General features: G+C 29.1%; 8 protein-coding genes across 16 annotated transcripts; 5 read left to right on the top strand and 3 right to left on the bottom strand.

Annotated features, from left to right (window-relative positions):
- The first annotated feature begins 3 nt into the window (after positions 1-3).
- Positions 4-2,335, top strand: LOC122576442 (NADH dehydrogenase [ubiquinone] 1 alpha subcomplex subunit 10, mitochondrial). 2 transcript variants are annotated; one of them, XM_043746760.1, is made up of 5 exons: positions 4-152; positions 544-705; positions 934-1,578; positions 1,654-2,046; positions 2,127-2,335. In XM_043746760.1, exons 2-5 carry the CDS (start codon positions 637-639, stop codon positions 2,271-2,273), a joined length of 1,254 nt encoding a protein of 417 aa, XP_043602695.1. In that variant the 5' UTR covers positions 4-152; positions 544-636; the 3' UTR covers positions 2,274-2,335. The 2 variants fall into 2 exon arrangements, with proteins under 2 accessions (XP_043602695.1, XP_043602694.1); XM_043746759.1 differs by lacking the exon at positions 4-152 and having other exon boundaries at positions 480-705.
- Positions 2,336-2,819: 484 nt separating this feature from the next.
- Positions 2,820-5,400, bottom strand: LOC122576446 (synaptobrevin homolog YKT6). Of its 5 annotated transcripts, none has more exons than XM_043746765.1 (4): positions 5,244-5,400; positions 3,949-4,145; positions 3,610-3,881; positions 2,820-3,528 (listed from the first exon to the last, which is right to left on the bottom strand). In XM_043746765.1, the coding sequence occupies exons 2-4, from the start codon at positions 4,136-4,138 to the stop codon at positions 3,388-3,390; spliced, it is 603 nt and encodes a 200-aa protein (XP_043602700.1). In that variant the 5' UTR covers positions 4,139-4,145; positions 5,244-5,400; the 3' UTR covers positions 2,820-3,387. The 5 variants fall into 5 exon arrangements, with proteins under 5 accessions (XP_043602700.1, XP_043602704.1, XP_043602702.1 ...); XM_043746769.1 differs by having other exon boundaries at positions 5,379-5,399; XM_043746767.1 differs by lacking the exon at positions 5,244-5,400 and adding an exon at positions 4,943-5,205.
- A 177-nt stretch (positions 5,401-5,577) lies between these two features.
- Positions 5,578-7,564, top strand: LOC122576444 (inhibitor of growth protein 5). Its single transcript, XM_043746763.1, has 4 exons — positions 5,578-6,011; positions 6,223-6,675; positions 6,746-6,924; positions 6,996-7,564. The coding sequence occupies exons 1-4, from the start codon at positions 5,963-5,965 to the stop codon at positions 7,095-7,097; spliced, it is 783 nt and encodes a 260-aa protein (XP_043602698.1). The 5' UTR covers positions 5,578-5,962; the 3' UTR covers positions 7,098-7,564.
- A 149-nt stretch (positions 7,565-7,713) lies between these two features.
- Positions 7,714-9,173, bottom strand: LOC122576443 (beta-1,3-galactosyltransferase 6). The gene is made up of 2 exons (XM_043746761.1): positions 8,443-9,173; positions 7,714-8,364 (listed from the first exon to the last, which is right to left on the bottom strand). Exons 1-2 carry the CDS (start codon positions 9,168-9,170, stop codon positions 8,079-8,081), a joined length of 1,014 nt encoding a protein of 337 aa, XP_043602696.1. The 5' UTR covers positions 9,171-9,173; the 3' UTR covers positions 7,714-8,078.
- Positions 9,174-9,613: 440 nt separating this feature from the next.
- LOC122576440 (translation initiation factor eIF-2B subunit gamma) lies at positions 9,614-13,405 on the top strand. 3 transcript variants are annotated; one of them, XM_043746758.1, is made up of 8 exons: positions 9,614-9,755; positions 9,837-10,027; positions 11,436-11,592; positions 11,697-11,827; positions 11,947-12,382; positions 12,463-12,775; positions 12,879-13,108; positions 13,182-13,405. In XM_043746758.1, exons 4-8 carry the CDS (start codon positions 11,812-11,814, stop codon positions 13,336-13,338), a joined length of 1,152 nt encoding a protein of 383 aa, XP_043602693.1. In that variant the 5' UTR covers positions 9,614-9,755; positions 9,837-10,027; positions 11,436-11,592; positions 11,697-11,811; the 3' UTR covers positions 13,339-13,405. The 3 variants fall into 3 exon arrangements, with proteins under 3 accessions (XP_043602693.1, XP_043602691.1, XP_043602692.1); XM_043746756.1 differs by having other exon boundaries at positions 11,697-12,382; XM_043746757.1 differs by lacking the exons at positions 9,614-9,755; positions 9,837-10,027 and adding an exon at positions 11,100-11,236 and having other exon boundaries at positions 11,697-12,382.
- Positions 9,677-11,571, bottom strand: LOC122576439 (tRNA (adenine(58)-N(1))-methyltransferase non-catalytic subunit TRM6). Its single transcript, XM_043746755.1, has 2 exons — positions 11,504-11,571; positions 9,677-11,325 (listed from the first exon to the last, which is right to left on the bottom strand). The coding sequence occupies exons 1-2, from the start codon at positions 11,522-11,524 to the stop codon at positions 9,682-9,684; spliced, it is 1,665 nt and encodes a 554-aa protein (XP_043602690.1). The 5' UTR covers positions 11,525-11,571; the 3' UTR covers positions 9,677-9,681.
- A 194-nt stretch (positions 13,406-13,599) lies between the features above and the next one.
- On the top strand, positions 13,600-14,647 carry LOC122576447 (60S ribosomal protein L37). Of its 2 annotated transcripts, none has more exons than XM_043746771.1 (4): positions 13,600-13,674; positions 14,128-14,263; positions 14,358-14,442; positions 14,524-14,647. In XM_043746771.1, exons 1-4 carry the CDS (start codon positions 13,672-13,674, stop codon positions 14,573-14,575), a joined length of 276 nt encoding a protein of 91 aa, XP_043602706.1. In that variant the 5' UTR covers positions 13,600-13,671; the 3' UTR covers positions 14,576-14,647. The 2 variants fall into 2 exon arrangements, with proteins under 2 accessions (XP_043602706.1, XP_043602705.1); XM_043746770.1 differs by lacking the exon at positions 13,600-13,674 and adding an exon at positions 13,681-13,977.
- Positions 14,648-15,200: 553 nt separating this feature from the next.
- Positions 15,201-16,734, top strand: LOC122576445 (mpv17-like protein 2). The gene is made up of 4 exons (XM_043746764.1): positions 15,201-15,523; positions 15,644-16,086; positions 16,224-16,349; positions 16,474-16,734. Exons 1-4 carry the CDS (start codon positions 15,499-15,501, stop codon positions 16,489-16,491), a joined length of 612 nt encoding a protein of 203 aa, XP_043602699.1. The 5' UTR covers positions 15,201-15,498; the 3' UTR covers positions 16,492-16,734.
- The last annotated feature ends 445 nt before the right edge of the window (positions 16,735-17,179 follow it).

Genomic DNA, 17,179 nt, shown 5'->3' on the forward strand with positions numbered 1-17,179 from the left:
GATGTTTATGGCGGTTATTGCCGGCTTAATTAATTAGTGATTAAAAGGTTCGACGCTTCAGTTTCTTCGCAAACCATTCTATTTGTTTGCGAGGTCGCGTAGCTGCGATATTAGCGCCACTTGTCAAGAACTCCAACAACTTAATCAAGGAGGTAAATTCGAAGTTTTTGTATCTCCTTTACATTTTCTTTTTTGTTTTTTGACTTGTACTCTTTTTCTGAATGCTTTAAGATGTTATTTTAATATTATTTTTAGTTAATTTGTCGAAATAATAATTCTATAAAGCCATTAACTTACAACACTTGACGTTTAATCTAGAATATTTCATTTGGAATTATATTTAATTATTTTATGATTTCAATTGTCTCAATTATTAAAGTATAACATATAATTTTTACCTGCTCTTTAGCATAATTCCATAGTTTTCATCACATTTTTCAATTAAAAAGCTATAACTTTGCAATAATAATAACAGTATGTACGAATTGAGTACCACTGAGCAAAGTTAAAGAACTACTTTCTGATAATACTTTACTATCATAGGGGGTAAGAAATTAATAATGTGAAGAGGCTTTGTTACGTTATATGTCATTAATTGTATTAAAATTTGACTGAGATAATATTTAATTCAGTACAATGACATCGATACTCTGTATTACCTTCACTAAAGGCAATTCCATCGGATATTTAACTCGATTATGTAAGGTTAGTGCTTTCTGAATTACTATAATAAATGTGTTTAACATATAACGAAAATTGTATGCGCAGTGTCATTAAATATGTTTGATATTTAATAATCAAAGTAATTGTATATTGTCAAAATCGTTTATCTATTTGTATGTATAATGTATAACTAAATAGTTTTATAAAATGTTCTTCTTTATCCTGAATGCTTTCCATTACCAAACTTATTCATATAATTACTTTTTATAGGCATCAAAGAATTTTAATAGTGTGACACAAGTGGCATTTATGAAAACATTGATAAGTAAACCCCATACACCTAAACCAGCTCCATTTCCTTATTGGAAAAAACAATGCAATGAAATAAATATGATTTTTGATCCAACAACTCTCAGATTTGATGAAAATAGCAAAGTAATAGTAGTAGATGGCCCTCCTGCAGTAGGAAAAACTAAACTTTGCGAACAAATAGCAAAAGAATTTGGTTTATTATATATGCCACCACCAGTATTTGATGAAATGTATATAAATTATTATGGATTTGACGTACGCAGTCTAAATCCAAAACTGAAAGATGAGTGGCATATGCGTGATCTGAGAGATTTCCTAAGAAATCCTGATCACAGGGGAACAGCCAGTATCCAATACGGAATATTTATGATGAGAATCGAACAGTATATGAATGCGCTACTTCATGTTTTGGCAACTGGACAGGGAGTGGTTCTTAATCGTTCCATCTTTACAGAAGCTGGTTATATGCATGCTATGTATAATTCTGGGTATCTTAGCAAACGAGCTGTGAATGAATTTGAGATGATGAGAACAAACACATTCAATCTTTTGCTGAGACCGCATTTAATCATATACTTGGATGCAACCCCAGAAACTGTTCTAGTAAGTTTTGTTTCATTTCCAACAAAATTATATCAGTTAAGATTAATATTACTCTATTGATTGCATATATTACAGGAAAGAATTAAAAAACGAGGTAACATAGATGAAATAAATTCAAAGGTCTTTACAAACAAATTTTTGTCAGATCTGAGCATCGCGACTAAAGAAAAATGCTTGTCTTGGCTATCTTCTCACTCAGAGATATTAATCTATGATTGGAACAAAGAGAACAATAACATAGATATAATTAGCGACATAGAAAGCTTAAATTTAGAAGCAGAAATTAAACAAGAAAAATTTAATGATTGGGTATTTGTTGATACTACTGAATTAATCGAGTCATTACAAATGTATCATACTAAGAATTATATATACTCTTGGTTGGAGAAAGTGACAATATCAGAAATTGCTCCAGAATTGTATCTTTCAGATGATGCAGAAAATGCTATAAACAAGCTACTTAGTGAAGTAAGTATAAGTATGTAACTTTAGTTACATTAAATTATTAAATCGTATATACATTATAAAAATTTATTGTAATGTTTCAGGTCGATTCCGAAATGTATGCACCTAACTGTAATCCAAAAGTTGATAAAATTCCATGGACTGTAAAGGACAAAAATTTTATATTCAGTCTGTGCCGTCGCACACCCCGCGACTTTATAAATTGCGATCTATTTAAATTACCTTGTTAATAGCTACGTTAAAACTAATTTGTAATGATTTAGATCAAAATAAATTGTTCTCGTAGTAAAAAGTTATTGTTATAATATAGTAAAATTAAACATAATTCTACAGTCTCGTTTCACGATCTCTAAATAATAAAATGAAATAATTCAAATTATTTCGATTCTGCCACAAAAAAGCAAACGTGTTAAAAATATAAATATATTTTCAAAATTACATAGATATATATATATAATTGTTTACACTTGTACACGCATTACATTAAATACACTTTAGCTATATATACCTGCGTAGTATATTCATTTATAAGTACATATAACATGAGAAACAAATTAGAATTTTAATTATCCGTGAAGTTGGTACAACTCATATATGGAAATTATCGAGTAATGCATGAAATAGTACTTCACTTTTTATCGCTTCGTCAAGTCATTTCATATTCGCAATATTACAACTTATTGTTTCATTTTACAGTAGTACAAAACGATTTAATTTTACAAGTCATTAACAAGAACATATAAGGCAATAAGGGATAAAAAGGAAAAAAACAAAGCTTTAATAGCAAAAATATTTTTCATTTACTATTATGCTATGTTACGTTATAAATAAACACTAAGGTAACTGTTTACAAAGCTTCATTTTGTAATAATCCATCTCGGCACATAAATAAATTTAAAAGTTGTACTTACATCATGTACTTATCTTTAGTAGAGAAATATTCACTTTATTTTTATAATCGTTTTTGTATATTTTGTCAACATATAAATAAAAGTCGGAATGTATTCCTATACACGAAACTACAGTACGATTCTTCTAAGACCAAGTTGGTTTTTACAAAAAGAAAGAGGAAAAAAATAATTAAGAGCGAATAAAAAGTATTAAAATCAGTTGAGTGAATCCGGCAGTAGCTTGATACACCATTTAAGTGCATTAATACACCTTATATACAAACAGTCTGTACACAAAATATCGAATTTTGCCACATGATGCCATCTACATGTAGAATTTACAAATTATCCATTTTAATGATATCTGTATGTAATACTAATTTCTTTACACTCTGTATTGATATTATAAAATTACAATGAAACATAGTCAGCATGATTTTCACAACAAAGAGTTTTAAGGAGTTAAACTACAACACGAATTAGTTTTACGTGCAGTTTTGTAAAACGCTTTCGACTGAGCGCTAAGACCTTGTGACTTGGAAACCAATTCATCCAAATTCTCACCCCTTTTAAGAACAGCCTCTAATGTATTGTGCTACAAAAACGAATAAAATAGATATTATTAACATAATCCAGAAGATATTTCTTTGCTGTTATTTTCAAGATCTATACTTACTAAAATAATCTTTGTCTCGTCTAAATCGTTTTGCATTTTAGTAAGAGCATCTGCTTCATTTGGGTTTTGATATTTTGCTAAATATATGTTAACCTGTGCAAAGTCAGTCATAGCTTCACTCAACGTATCCCACATAGATTGTGGATATTTTGCTACAAAATCGTCCATAACTTTTGTAATTAGTGTATGTGCTACTCTTCTAGGATATTCATGGTCCGATATAAGTACTGCAGCAAGATTATCTGCTCGTACAAACACGTGACACATGTAATCTGCAAAGCATTACAATTTAACAATTGAAAATTACTAAGAATCTCCATAAGCTTTTGCAAGTGTTACCTCCTTCCTTCACGCTCTGTCTAGAGCAACTCTGAGTACGTTCCACGATAGTTTTACTTATAAATGTCATAAACTCTTTGATGCTTCCTCTTTGAAAAAATGAAAATGACTCTACATCATAAGCAGCTTTTAACATTGTTGCTGATGTAGGATTTTTATACAAAACAGACAGCGCATATAGTTTTACCATCTTTTAGCTGCAAAGTGAATGATTTATTCTTTTAATTGGATATAATATCCATGTTGATATATTTTTAGTAAATGGGCAAAAGAATATAAATTGGAATTATTGGTTTTGCAGAAAAGCACTTATAATAAATAGGTTTTTTTATTGTTTCCCTTATAGGGTTACAAGGACTTCCATGTACTATATATTACATATTACCATATTTATCTTTATGTGTTGCAGAACCATATATATATATTAGCAAGTTATATATTATATAATATTATACAATATTATGCAACAAAAAGCTTCATATAATATAATAATGTAATAAAACAATACAAAAGCACTTTAGTACAATAAATTATATAAAATAAGATATATGCATGTGAACAAGTACTTATAATATCTAAAGTACATTGTAAAATCAAATGTTTGATTTTGAACATGACTGTGATGACATATATCTTGTCCCACTGATCTTACAAAATATACATCATACTCAATTTAGAAATTCTTTTTTTTTTTGTTTTAAATAATAACATATTATTTTAATCAAATTTTTAAGTATAACCTATATTTATTCAATCAAGCAGTATCTATAGCGATTAAGACGTTTTATAAAAATAATTGGAATTAAAAAATAAGTTGAGCAAGAGAAACTTTTGCATAAGTAAAAAATAGCCGTACAAGATATATGAATTAGTGTATTTCTTCTGTTTTCACCAAAATTTGGCTTACATTGTTTTACTCGCCCACCAGAGATATATAATTATATTTAGCATAAAAAAATATTGCTTATTGAAATTTATCAAATACACCACTAACTTAACACGTTGACTGCCACGATGGTCATCGATGACCCATATTAGTAAATTTTTTAGAATGATTAAAATAAAATAAATTTCATGACCTAATAAATTTTCAACAATGTGAGTGACTTAGATAACATCGTCAGAAAAAAATGGGCAAATACAATATAATATTTTTCAAAAATTGAACGTGTAATATACTCCGATCTTGAGTGCGACTTCCGTGGCAAAATATACAAAAATCATATGACAGTCAACATGTTAAAGTGAACATATTTCATTGAACAACTCCAACCTTGAAATTTGTTAAAACTTACCGCGAATTATGTACGACCTACTTAAATTTCTTTTAACATGCAAAAGGCATTAGATTTAGGTTAACTATTGAATTTTTGCTCATTCCTGACAAGAATTCTATGATCACTTCTAGTTTCATTTACGACTGCACCTACTTTGATGTTAAAGAAATGCAAGCCACCATGTTTCTGATCTGAACTCTGATTCTCAATCGATTCTGCGTATCATCGCTTTTTTAAATTTAATTTTACGTATTTATTTTATGATTCAGTTCACGTAATAAATAATTACATACGATACATAATTATATTTACATTATAATAATATACTGTTATTGTAATAATTTGAATTTCTAATTAATCTAACTATGTTAGTTTCAAGTTTTCTTTCTAATTTTTAATTAAATTACAGGGTAAAAAATTGCGTTGTAATGTCATAATTATGTTATAACGTGTCATGTCATAATATATATTTGTCCCCTGAATGTATATATCTTCCTAATTTATTTTTGTGGGATTATTAAACAGCAAATTGCCTTTTCCCGCCAGAAGAACAATGATGGTAGCAATATAGTTGGTAGTCATGACAGTAATGCATGTTGCTTTGTGCCGTCTACAAGCATCGATCGTTCTTTTTCAGAAAGTTTCATAGATTTTTTTAATGATACCCGAAATTTGGTGCAAATACTAAATTATTTTAATATTTCTATAAATTACATTTTCCTTCATTTTTCAATTGTATGAAAATAAACATGACAACTGCATTATACCTGGAGCATTATTTAGATAGTAAGTGTTCAATCTTTTTTGACCTAAAACAAAAACAAAAGTATATTTTTATAGAGTTATGTCACATAAAAATTAATTAAAATTTTATTAATGTCACTCACATATATTATGATACCACAAATTCAACTCTATTGAATAAATGCATTACTAATAATAGAGAAAATAATTTCTTGTTGCAATTCTTATTATTTATCAAATTTTGTTTCATCAGGTTTGGAACATTTACCTATTGAACTACAAAGAAACTTCACTTTGATGAGAGATCTCGATGCCAGAGCACAAGGATTAATGAAAGACATAGATAAATTAGCAGATGATTATTTGAAAAATATGAAAAAAGAATCTCCGGAAAAGAAGAAAGAACAGTTGACCCACATTCAAAATTTGTTCAATAAAGCAAAAGAATATGGCGATGACAAAGTTCAGTTAGCAATACAAACATATGAATTAGTAGACAAACATATTAGGAGACTAGATTCAGATTTGGCTAGATTTGAAGCTGAGATACAAGATAAAGCATTAAATAGTAGTAGGGCACAAGAAGAAAATAATGCTAGTAAAAAGGGTAGGAAGAAATTGAAGGAGAAGGAGAAACGAAAGAAAGGAGCTGCAGGCACAAATAGTGAAGATGAGTCAAAATCAGCTAGGAAAAAACAAAAGAAAGGTAAAATTAGTTGATATTGTGTTTCATCTATATTCATGAAAAGATTATAATTCATTGAACATAATTTCAGGAGGATCTGTTGCCTCTGCTTCGTCAGCTGGGGCTGTTGGAAGTGGTGCTCAAGTAGATTCTACTGCACTTGGCCATCCAGCAGATGTTTTAGACATGCCAGTAGATCCTAATGAACCAACTTATTGTCTGTGTCATCAAGTTTCTTATGGAGAAATGATTGGTTGTGATAATCCAGACGTAAGTGTATATTATCTCAAATATCTCTTTAAATATTCGTAATCTTTTAACAATATTCTCTTTTGATATAGTGTCCTATAGAATGGTTCCACTTTGCATGCGTTGGATTAACTACAAAACCTAAAGGAAAATGGTATTGCCCAAAATGTACACAAGATAGGAAGAAGAAGTAAGTTCTAGAAAATGCATAAATATGTTCATTTATTTTAAAATGAAATGAAAGATTTATGCATCATTTCTAAAATTAGGATGTAACATCATTTCATGGTTTAACATGAAATAAAGTTTTATTGTATAAAAGTAAACAAATAGGAAATTTGTAAAGAAAAAAGAAAAAGGATATAAAGAAAATATTAAAACCTCAATTGCATCTAATATTGCCAAAAAAGAATGTTTTTTTTTTAATTTTATGTTCGATAATACTTATATCATCAGCAATATAAGATGTAATGAAATGCGGTAAATTAATAGTTTATCACAGAGAGAACATTTGAAAATCGGTCGTGACTTTATTGTTGTCCTTCTGTTTTTCATTTTAGATATATAAAGTAGTAATTTATTTTGAATTGGTCGTTTTCAAATATCTGTGATTCACTCAATTAAAATACTATCTTACTACATAAGTATTGTATTAAAGTAAAAAATTATATATATATATATTGCTGTTTTTGTATTTTATAAGTGTAAATGATACTGTATAAAGAGAGAAAAAGATAATAAGTTTCTTTTTGTTGAAATAAAATATACTATATGAAATTGAATTTGATATATATAAGTGAAAAAAATATATTTAATTTACAAAAATGGTATTTTTAATTTCTATTTCTATTCAAGCGTATGTACAAAAAATAACCATAAATATGCTTAACTTATTCATTACAAAAGAAGAGTATTAATATGAAATGCATGTTTTTATATGATAATATTCGAATTCTTACTCATTTATCGTTATTCATTCCTTGATTAACTAACTATGAAAACTATGAAGCATCTTGTTATTTAGATTGAATTATTATAATCGTGTTTGATAAATAAATAAAAAATTCATGAGAGTAATTACTAACAAATTTAGTGGTTGAGTACAAATTTGCATAATAATTCAAAATGAAGAAATGACTAGAATATCAGATGTATGAAAAGAAGAGATTTGATTGCTATGGAATGCCTGATTGTAAATTGCAACATTGACTAGGTGGAACTGTCCAATTATATTGGTAGCCCATGTGATTTCTTATTTCTTTCATACATAATACTCCAGATGCTTGATAATATTCATGCATATTTTTCATGTTCTGAATGGTCTGTTTATGCGTAACTATATACTGATTAGAACATCCACGCGATCTGTATTCTGTGTCAAAACGTATGTCGTGTTTTCTTTCAATATTTGCCAAAGGTGCTATCCAAACACCAACAGACACATCTTCTGCTTTGTACAATCTAAAAATATACCCAATAATAAGAAATATTAAATATGATACTTAATAACAATTCAATTTTATATTATCAAAATCTTACTTAAGAATGTCTGCATTTATAGCAATAAATTTTACTAAATTATAAGATAAAATATATCCTCCTCCAAGCGCATAAGGAAGATAATAATCACATAATATCCAATCTATCTCTTTCCATGGTCCGCTTCTTTTGACATGTGCCTTTCCATTAAAAAATCCCCAATATAATTCCTTTCTTGTTCCTTTGCTGTCCCATTTATCTAGCTCTTTTAAAATCTTATGTACCAGGGCAAATGTATCATCATCGCATTTCATCACAAAGTCAAATTCATAGTATTCATACATTTCCTTGAATGCGTATAAAACTTTCTTCGTTAGAGTCCCATAAGAATCTGGTAGTCTTGATAATAATAATAAATCATCAAATTTCTGCTGTTCAGAATGCAAAGTTTCTCTTTGCTCTGGCAATATATCTAAAGTTCCTATTACAAAGAAATGCTTGACCGTGGCTTGTTTCTGAGCCAGCCATGTTTTCCTGATTGTTGCCCTTCGTTCTAAGTTATCAGGACTAGACAGTATGAGTACTATGAGTCTGAATTTCGTCTTGTTCCTTACTTCTTGCTCGTTAAGGGAACACTTTGTGGAAGGCAAATAACGTATACATAAGAAGACAATCAAGAGCATGATCAGCAACGTCGGGATATTCAATTTCACGTGCAATTTTTTCCTGATCATCATGAATAAATTCTTCGACAAAAGTTTTAGTGGTAAAAGTGTCACAGAATTCATTTTCAAATACGTTTATATTCACATTTCTAACCTCTCGAATATTACCTCCGTATGTGTAAGTATGTGACTTGATAATTCGACATTTTTTCAAATACTCAGTCTTTAAATCAGTACCATCTATTACGTAAGCGTTTCTTGTAAGAAATTCTTATTTCCTTTTATAATGACATTTAAATTTTGTAAGAAAAGTTCACGAACTCAACCGATGCAGAGAAATCTAACTTTATTGACATGGAGAACTAAAGAAACCTAACTTCATTGACAAGAAGGATCACAGAATCAGCTGTTGAATTTATTATCTAGAACGAATTATTCCCACTACTACTGCTGTCAAAAATTTCAAATATAAAATACAGATTTCTAATATTGCTAATTCTGATAGAATTAAGTAAATCATACATGAAATATAAAATGACATTTCTTTATTATTTTCAAAAAATTAATTTAGATATAAAGCATTTATAAAAAGTATATTACTATTTATGGTATAAGTTTATTCAAGTATTTCTTATTACTGAACTAAATATCCACTTAATAAATAACCTCCAGTATCACTGGTTAAAATATCAGGATGTGTTCTATCTGGTAATACTTGATACGATCGTAGGAAATTGGAGAAAAGTTTTAAATTAATAACATTTTGCTTTTGTTTCAATGTCATGTAAGTCTCCAGTAATGGTTCTCGATGCACGTGATAAATTACAAATGGTCTAGATGGTCCTAGAAAAGGTAGAAGAGCTATAACAATGTTCAAAGGATGTTCTCTTGCTATGATGGCCAATCCTCGAGCTTTAGACCCATTAACAAGATCCACTGCTTCTTGTGTTTTTGGTAACCACTTTGGTTTCTTTACAGGAGTAAGTTTTGCAGATTTACATTTATCACTTTCATTTCGTTTGCGTTTTAAACTACCATTTGTGCTATGTTTAACATCTTCATTTAATTCATTAACAATATTTGAATTTGCCTCTTTCATATCTGTGCTATGCTTAGTCTTATCATTTGATTCATTGTTATCTAAATTTTTCTCTTTCTCATCTATACTATGTTTGATCTCATCATTTGATTCATTGTTATCTAAATTTTTCTCTTTCATATCTATGCTATGCTTGATCTCATCATTTAATTCATTATTATCTAAAGTTTCCTCTTTCATACCTATTTCTTCTTCTACTTGTGGAAGTTGTTCATTTACATGATTCTCGTCATTTTTACTTTTTACTTTTTTTACCTTATTTATATTATCATTATAAGCTTTTTTAGAAATTTTATCCAACATTGCACTTGCACCCTGGTAATACAGTCTCAAGAAACCGTAGATATTGACATTAAGTAACCTGTCTGATTGTTCTTTAGGAAAATTCATAGCATTAATAAGTACAACCTGAGGCTCATTTCCAGGGTGCAAATTAATCAAATGTCCCTTTGTATTCGAACCAATTCTATTTAACATTGCAGCTGCTGGCAAACCGTGTGATCCACTATCATACAATATGTATAAACCATCTGATTGAACGTCACTGTATGACAATAACTGTGCTAAAGAGTCCATTCTTAAATTTCCAATTTTGTTATGATCTAGCTTAAAATATATATCGTGCAATAAATTTATACTGGGTTTCCATATTGTTATATATCGGAGATACTTCTGTTCCTTTTTTTTCAGGTACTTTTCCTGAGAGTATTCAGTTCTCTCTAAGAAAGATTTATTGTTCTCAATTAAACTACCCACTATTTCTTTACCGCTTTTGCCAGATTCTTGAAGCTGAAGTATTTGTTCCTTGGAAAGCTTCTGTGATGTACCGTCATCAATAATAGAACGGTTGTCACTACCACTTGGTAGTTCACTTAGTAAATCATTCAATGACTCTGTTTCTACTACTTCTTTTAAAGAATATGTTCGCTTCCCTCCTTTTACTTGTACCATCTCAAAGGTAGTCCAAAATGGTTTTCCAATAATCTCATGCATCTGTACTGCATCTTTCCCCAACATTAAAGTACCATTCATAGTTACTTTATAAATCTTTTTAAAGTTTAACTTTTTTATTATCACATACTTTCCTACGGTAATTATATCGTCTTCATTTTCACACATATTTATTAATCTAACTGATCTCTCTCGAGATACACGTTTTCTGTAGATTTGATAACTCTGCTATAGGTTAAGGATGCTATAATTAATGCTTCAATATAAATTTATGTAAATTTTATATAATATATTTCATGATATTCTATTTTTGTCAAATTTTATAATTTCTGTTTTAGAATGCTGGAAATACTTGAGATACAACTTGATCTAACCTAAATGCAGCGGCGTTAAATAACTAACATACCATTGATGACACATGCATCATCTGTCACTAGAGGTTATTAAAGTCACACTGAGAAGAAAATATTAATAATTTCATTCTTTTTCTTTATTGTACGTTTTATCATGTATTATTGTAAAATAAGTAACCTTTAGTTTTAGTATACAACAAATTCGTTTCCCTTTATAGTAATTTAATATATATTATTAATTATTAGGTAAACAGAATGTTTCCTTATAAAGAGTTCCAAGCAGTTGTACTTGCCGCTGGAGGAGGTTCTCGTATGACTGAGCTTACTCGAAGTCAATATAAATGTTTGTTGCCAATTGGAAATGTACCAATGCTCTGGTATCCTCTTCAATTATTAGAACGTGTTGGTTTTAAAGAAGCTATTGTTATTATATCTGAATATATGGAACGCAATGTTTCCTTAGCCCTAAGTGACTTGAATCTCAAAATTAAAACAGATATCGTTACTGTGAAGAATGCAGAAGATTTGGGAACAGCAGATTCTATCAGACTTATTCATGAAAAAATTCACACAGATTTTTTGGTTATATCTTGTGACTTGATTACAGATGTGGACATATGTGAAATTTTGAATCTTTATAGAAAACATAATGCTAGTATCACAGCATTAATGTTGCCTGTTCCTAAAATACCAGATGACTTTGTAACACCTGGTCCAAAAAACAAACAGAAGCCTGAAACTGATTTGATTGGCATTTGCAATGAGACTGGCCGATTAATTTTCTTGGCTTCAGCCTCAGACTTTGAGGAAACAATAAAAATTTCACAAACATTCCTTCAGAAACATCCAAGTTTTACTATGCATTCAAAATTAATGGATTCTCATTTGTATGTCATTAACAAATGGGTTTTAAATTTCCTGGTACAGAATAAGTAAGTAGAATTTCACCAAAAAAGCTTTTAACAATCTAATTTATAAATTTTCTTAATGAATTAACTTCTGCTTTTTATAGAAATTTTACTACGCTGAAAGGTGAACTTCTTCCATATATTGTTAGGAAACAATTTTCAAAACCTTCCAAACAATGTACAGATGATAAAAATGCTTCTGTAGTACAAATGAATTTAAAGGATGATATCTATCATTTCGCGGTTGAGAAACCACTCGACGAATTAATCAGAAAAATGTCAGCATACAATGATCATGGCACTGATTTAGAAGATGCTTACCATGGGGATATAATACGATGTTATGCTCATATTGGTAATGGGAAATTTGGTTTGAGGACAAATACCATACAAATGTACCATCTTGCTAATACAAAGGTGAAAATGAACAACATTTATTTTAATTAATAGTTTTAAACATTAAATTAATAGCATCAATAGAGATATAAGAATATATAATGTAGAATATAATATATTTTAGATATCAGAATGGTGGAATAACGATAATGATGGACAGTCTCCTGTACCAATTATTGCTCCTACAGCAACGATACGTAGCACACAAATGCAAGATTGTTATGTGGACAATAATGCTTTTATCGAAGAAAAAACATCTCTTAAACACACTCATATTGGGCCAAATGTAACCATTGAATCAAAGACTAGAATATCACAGAGCGTTTTAATGGAATTTGCAAATGTCAAACAACGGTATTATATTTAAAATAATTAAACTTTATGTTCATAGAAGGAATACTTATAATTTATAAATCATTTGTTGCAGATGCGTAATACAGAATTGCATATTAGGTAGTAATTGTGTCATTGAAGAGGGTAGTGAATTGAAGGACTGTATAGTTGGTTACAAACACATTGTACCGTCTGGAAGTCAATATTCTCGCGACGTTCTTACTGATGCAAATGACCTGATAGTAATTTAATTATTCGAAAATATATTAAATACATTAATCATTTAAATAATAAATATATTTGTCTTTATAAAATTAATATATTATCATTAATTCAAATTAACCTTCTTTCTTAAAAAGAAAGTAAAATAATACAAATATGTATGCTTTTTTAATACAATATATATCGTAGATCCAAATTGTATCAAGTTAATAAATCATATACAATAAATATATTGAAATAAAAAAATTTTTTGTGTTGCATAAAATTAATATTGAAATGAGAACCACTGTGTGTTTGAATAAGGGACCGTGCGGAATTGGAACACATCTAAGTTTCTTTCTTATACTGTTCCTTCGTGCAAAATGGTAAGCGTATACTCGCATCTCTCAAATCTGAATATTCTAAAGCGATCATAAAAGTTATTTTCATGCAAAATATTTCAAGTCTTTTTAAATTATATTTAAAAATATTAAAAAGTCATAGTTTTGATATAAATGTGTCGTATCAGTATATTATTAATGTGAATAAACGATGATTGAGGTTATGTGACAAATGTTTGTGACTCGTCACCAGATTTCGAACCAATCTCTCGACTGAAATCTTGGTTATTGCACCTATTGCAAATATTTTATTACTTTGAATAAATTTATTGTAGAGGAATAATTATGGTACGATAATTTTTGAAATATATTAATATCTTTAAGCATGCATTGAGGTTGTGTTTATTAAAAGTTTATGAAACCTAACCCAAATGACAAAATATTTTTAATATTAGTATTTAATGATTTTGTAATTAGCAATTTTATTAATTTTTACAGACGAAAGGTACATCGAGCTTTGGTAAACGGCGAAATAAGACACATACATTGTGTAGACGTTGTGGTCGTAGTTCGTACCATATCCAAAAATCACAATGTGCTCAATGTGGATATCCTCAGAGAAAAATGCGATCATGTAATATTTTACTTTATATTCACAATCAATTCTAGTAGTTATATTTCAGAGTATAATTCATAAGTTGCCCAAAAAATTTTGAACTTTGTTATAGATAATTGGTCCATAAAAGCTAAAAGGAGAAAGACTACAGGGACCGGGCGTATGCGTTACTTAAAAATCGTCCGTCGTAAATTCAAGTAAGTATAAACGTAAAATAAATAGCAAATAAGTGGTTGATTTCGAATAATGAAAAACCAACTCTTCTCTATTTTTTCTAGGAATGGATTTAGGGAAGGTTTGCCAAAACCTAAATCAGTTCAGACTAAATAATCTTAACTTTTATCATTGTATTATATATCTATACAATTTTGACTTATAATAAATAACTGAAAAAGTCTAAAAGCCTATTGTATATTATGTACGTCAATATCAATTCCATTTTAATTAAATAGTTAATTAATTAATTAGATTATAATTAAAAGTAGTTGAGATTTAAGCCTTTAAGCAACTATAGTAAATAACAGATCATCATAATAGTCGTATTTTCGCTGGCTGAACTTCATTTTAGATTAGATTTATCTTAGGTTTTTGTGACTTTTTACATTCTTTAATTTCCTATAAATGCATAAAAATCTACAGTGTAGTGAAAAAATATGTATGCCCAGATTGTATAATATGCATAAACTTCTATATGTACAACTTTTAAAAAAATGATTTTCGCGCCTTAAAACTAATATTTTTGGACTTTTGGTAAAAAATTATCATATGTTATCAAAGAGAAATCACAAATTTGGTATGGCCCAAAATTAAGTTAGTTTTTTTTGCCAAATAAAGATTATGGAAAGATTAATGTTCAAACAAGTGGAAAATGCTGAATGGTGGGGTTGTAGATCTACCGCGCAGACGCGGCGCAACTTTCGATTGCATTCCATCTTATAATAACCGCGGTTTCGCAAATTTATATTCAGTAATGCGCAGATTTATATTACAAAGCGGTAACTTATATCTGTTTTGAAAATCTATGTAAAAGGTATTCGCTTTTTAGTTAGTCGGAACCGGTATGTTATTGGATCACGTTCGACAACACTTTCGTCTTCACAAGCATCGAAAAATTAAAATCTCTATGATTATCTAATAGTAAAAAAAGAATTTTAAATAAAATACAGAAGAAAGAAATCTAATATATAAATATTTAAAAAATCAGGCTAATAATAAAAAGTAATTATCTAATAGACTTTAAGTTCAGTACGCAAATGACTGTGTGGAAAAAATTATTTGGTAAGTACGAATATTTAATATATTAAAATTTTCAAATTTTTGTACAATCTTGACAAATATTAATGAATTTTCAAGTAACTTCAAATTATAGTAATTTATAATCATTAATACAAATTTTAGGCAAGTATCTTTTAATGACCAACACTGTGAGTTGTGGTTTGATGATGGCGGCAGGGGACGTCCTCCAACAACGCAATGAATATTTGAGAAAGCATAAATGTTTACCTACTAGAACATACGTTATGGCAGCTTCTCCACATGCAGAACAAAAATTTCATAACTCAAAAGATTCTGACAAATATATGCACGATTATGCGAGGACTAAAAACATGACTATTGTGGGTCTACTTCAAGGTCCTTTTCATCACTGGTTCTACATGATTTTGGATAGGATAGTTCCCGGGAAAACTGTACTCTCCGTTATCAAAAAGACCTGTCTAGACCAAAGTATAGCCAGTCCAACTTGTCTAGGAATATTTTTCATTGGTCTTGGTCTTTTAGAACACCGCACTATGGAGGAGATTCGCGAGGAAATGAAATTGAAATTGTACGATACGTGGAAGGTACATATATACATATATATATACATATACATACACACACTTCGCTTTCCCGAACTATTATTACATTTCCTTCATGGCACATTTAAGCTATATATGTATTATAACTGTAATTTCCTTTTTATTCTATTTACGTTCAGGTTGACTGTTGCTTTTGGCCTCCAACACAGTGCATTAATTTCTTATTCGTACCTCTACACTATAGGGTGCTCTATATCAATTTTATGACAATGATCTATGACATTTTTCTATCATACATTAAATATGTAAGTTTCGATCACATGTCTAATTTTCGTTCAAACCTCTTGATTAACTTTCTAACAAAATGTAATAAATTTATCTTTATTATTATATAATTTATTAATGTATTTATTACTTTTTCTATTGCAGGACGCACAGTATGAGTGATAAACATCTCAGAGCTAGTCTGTCGTACAGATTATAAATAATTATAATTTTTTTGCATGATTATCCATAACTTGCAATATATACATTATTTTATTATTATTTTATAATATATATATATATATTTTTTTTAAATATATGTTACCACCGAATAATACAAGAAGTATCATATAGAATGTATAAAACTCGACACGAAAGGAATGTTATTGAAAATAAAGAAACATTTGTTTTTGTATAAAAAGAAAAGTATCGTTTATAATTTCATAATCCTATTATAGCTTATTAGTTGAAATTAGATGATAATTTTAAGCACGTGCTAATATTTATCAACAGTTGGCAACGACTGGAAACTAAACAAATTAACTACAGTTAAACATACCTAAAACATTCCAATGCTTATTTAACTTAATGCACTTATTTAATCATCGAGATTTACACTGGCGTCGAAAGTTTCGAAATTTTCGATCTCTTAAGTCCAAATGATGTTTATCAATATTTATCGATGTGCAACCGTCTGATGCATCTTGGAGAAATTCTTATTCCGTTTCCTTATCGTCCGTTACAACAGTCCATCGGATGCAACATATTTATTAGAGTGACAGCTTTTATTTGTCATTTGGCGACAATGGGATTTCAAAACATCTTCTAAGCCGTCGGTCGCCAGCGAGCAAACAGCGATCATTCGCGTGTA

Source organism: Bombus pyrosoma, linkage group LG16 (assembly GCF_014825855.1).
Source record: "Bombus pyrosoma isolate SC7728 linkage group LG16, ASM1482585v1, whole genome shotgun sequence".
Taxonomy (NCBI): Eukaryota; Metazoa; Arthropoda; class Insecta; order Hymenoptera; family Apidae; genus Bombus; species Bombus pyrosoma.

Bases quoted from the DNA above. Each gene is read 5' to 3' on its own strand.
- LOC122576442 (XM_043746760.1), top strand. From the start codon at position 637: ATGACATCGATACTCTGTATTACCTTCACTAAAGGCAATTCCATCGGA. The intron at 706-933 runs GTTAGTGCTTTC...TACTTTTTATAG, and splicing joins ATTTAACTCGATTATGTAAG to GCATCAAAGAATTTTAATAG. The intron at 2,047-2,126 runs GTAAGTATAAGT...GTAATGTTTCAG, and splicing joins TAAACAAGCTACTTAGTGAA to GTCGATTCCGAAATGTATGC.
- LOC122576446 (XM_043746765.1), bottom strand. From the start codon at position 4,138: ATGGTAAAACTATATGCGCTGTCTGTTTTGTATAAAAATCCTACATCA. The intron at 3,882-3,948 runs GTAACACTTGCA...AATGCTTTGCAG, and splicing joins ACAGAGCGTGAAGGAAGGAG to ATTACATGTGTCACGTGTTT. The intron at 3,529-3,609 runs GTAAGTATAGAT...TCGTTTTTGTAG, and splicing joins ACGAGACAAAGATTATTTTA to CACAATACATTAGAGGCTGT.
- LOC122576444 (XM_043746763.1), top strand. From the start codon at position 5,963: ATGAAAATAAACATGACAACTGCATTATACCTGGAGCATTATTTAGAT. The intron at 6,012-6,222 runs GTAAGTGTTCAA...TTGTTTCATCAG, and splicing joins CCTGGAGCATTATTTAGATA to GTTTGGAACATTTACCTATT. The intron at 6,925-6,995 runs GTAAGTGTATAT...CTTTTGATATAG, and splicing joins TTGGTTGTGATAATCCAGAC to TGTCCTATAGAATGGTTCCA.
- LOC122576443 (XM_043746761.1), bottom strand. From the start codon at position 9,170: ATGAATTCTGTGACACTTTTACCACTAAAACTTTTGTCGAAGAATTTA. The intron at 8,365-8,442 runs GTAAGATTTTGA...GTATATTTTTAG, and splicing joins ATAAATGCAGACATTCTTAA to ATTGTACAAAGCAGAAGATG.
- LOC122576439 (XM_043746755.1), bottom strand. From the start codon at position 11,524: ATGATGCATGTGTCATCAATG. The intron at 11,326-11,503 runs GTATGTTAGTTA...CTTAACCTATAG, and splicing joins TGATGCATGTGTCATCAATG to CAGAGTTATCAAATCTACAG.
- LOC122576440 (XM_043746756.1), top strand. From the start codon at position 11,706: ATGTTTCCTTATAAAGAGTTCCAAGCAGTTGTACTTGCCGCTGGAGGA. The intron at 12,776-12,878 runs GTGAAAATGAAC...AATATATTTTAG, and splicing joins ACCATCTTGCTAATACAAAG to ATATCAGAATGGTGGAATAA. The intron at 13,109-13,181 runs GTATTATATTTA...CATTTGTTGCAG, and splicing joins TTTGCAAATGTCAAACAACG to ATGCGTAATACAGAATTGCA.
- LOC122576447 (XM_043746771.1), top strand. The intron at 14,264-14,357 runs GTAATATTTTAC...ACTTTGTTATAG, and splicing joins TCAGAGAAAAATGCGATCAT to ATAATTGGTCCATAAAAGCT. The intron at 14,443-14,523 runs GTAAGTATAAAC...TATTTTTTCTAG, and splicing joins ATCGTCCGTCGTAAATTCAA to GAATGGATTTAGGGAAGGTT.
- LOC122576445 (XM_043746764.1), top strand. From the start codon at position 15,499: ATGACTGTGTGGAAAAAATTATTTG. The intron at 15,524-15,643 runs GTAAGTACGAAT...TACAAATTTTAG, and splicing joins TGTGTGGAAAAAATTATTTG to GCAAGTATCTTTTAATGACC. The intron at 16,087-16,223 runs GTACATATATAC...ATTTACGTTCAG, and splicing joins AATTGTACGATACGTGGAAG to GTTGACTGTTGCTTTTGGCC.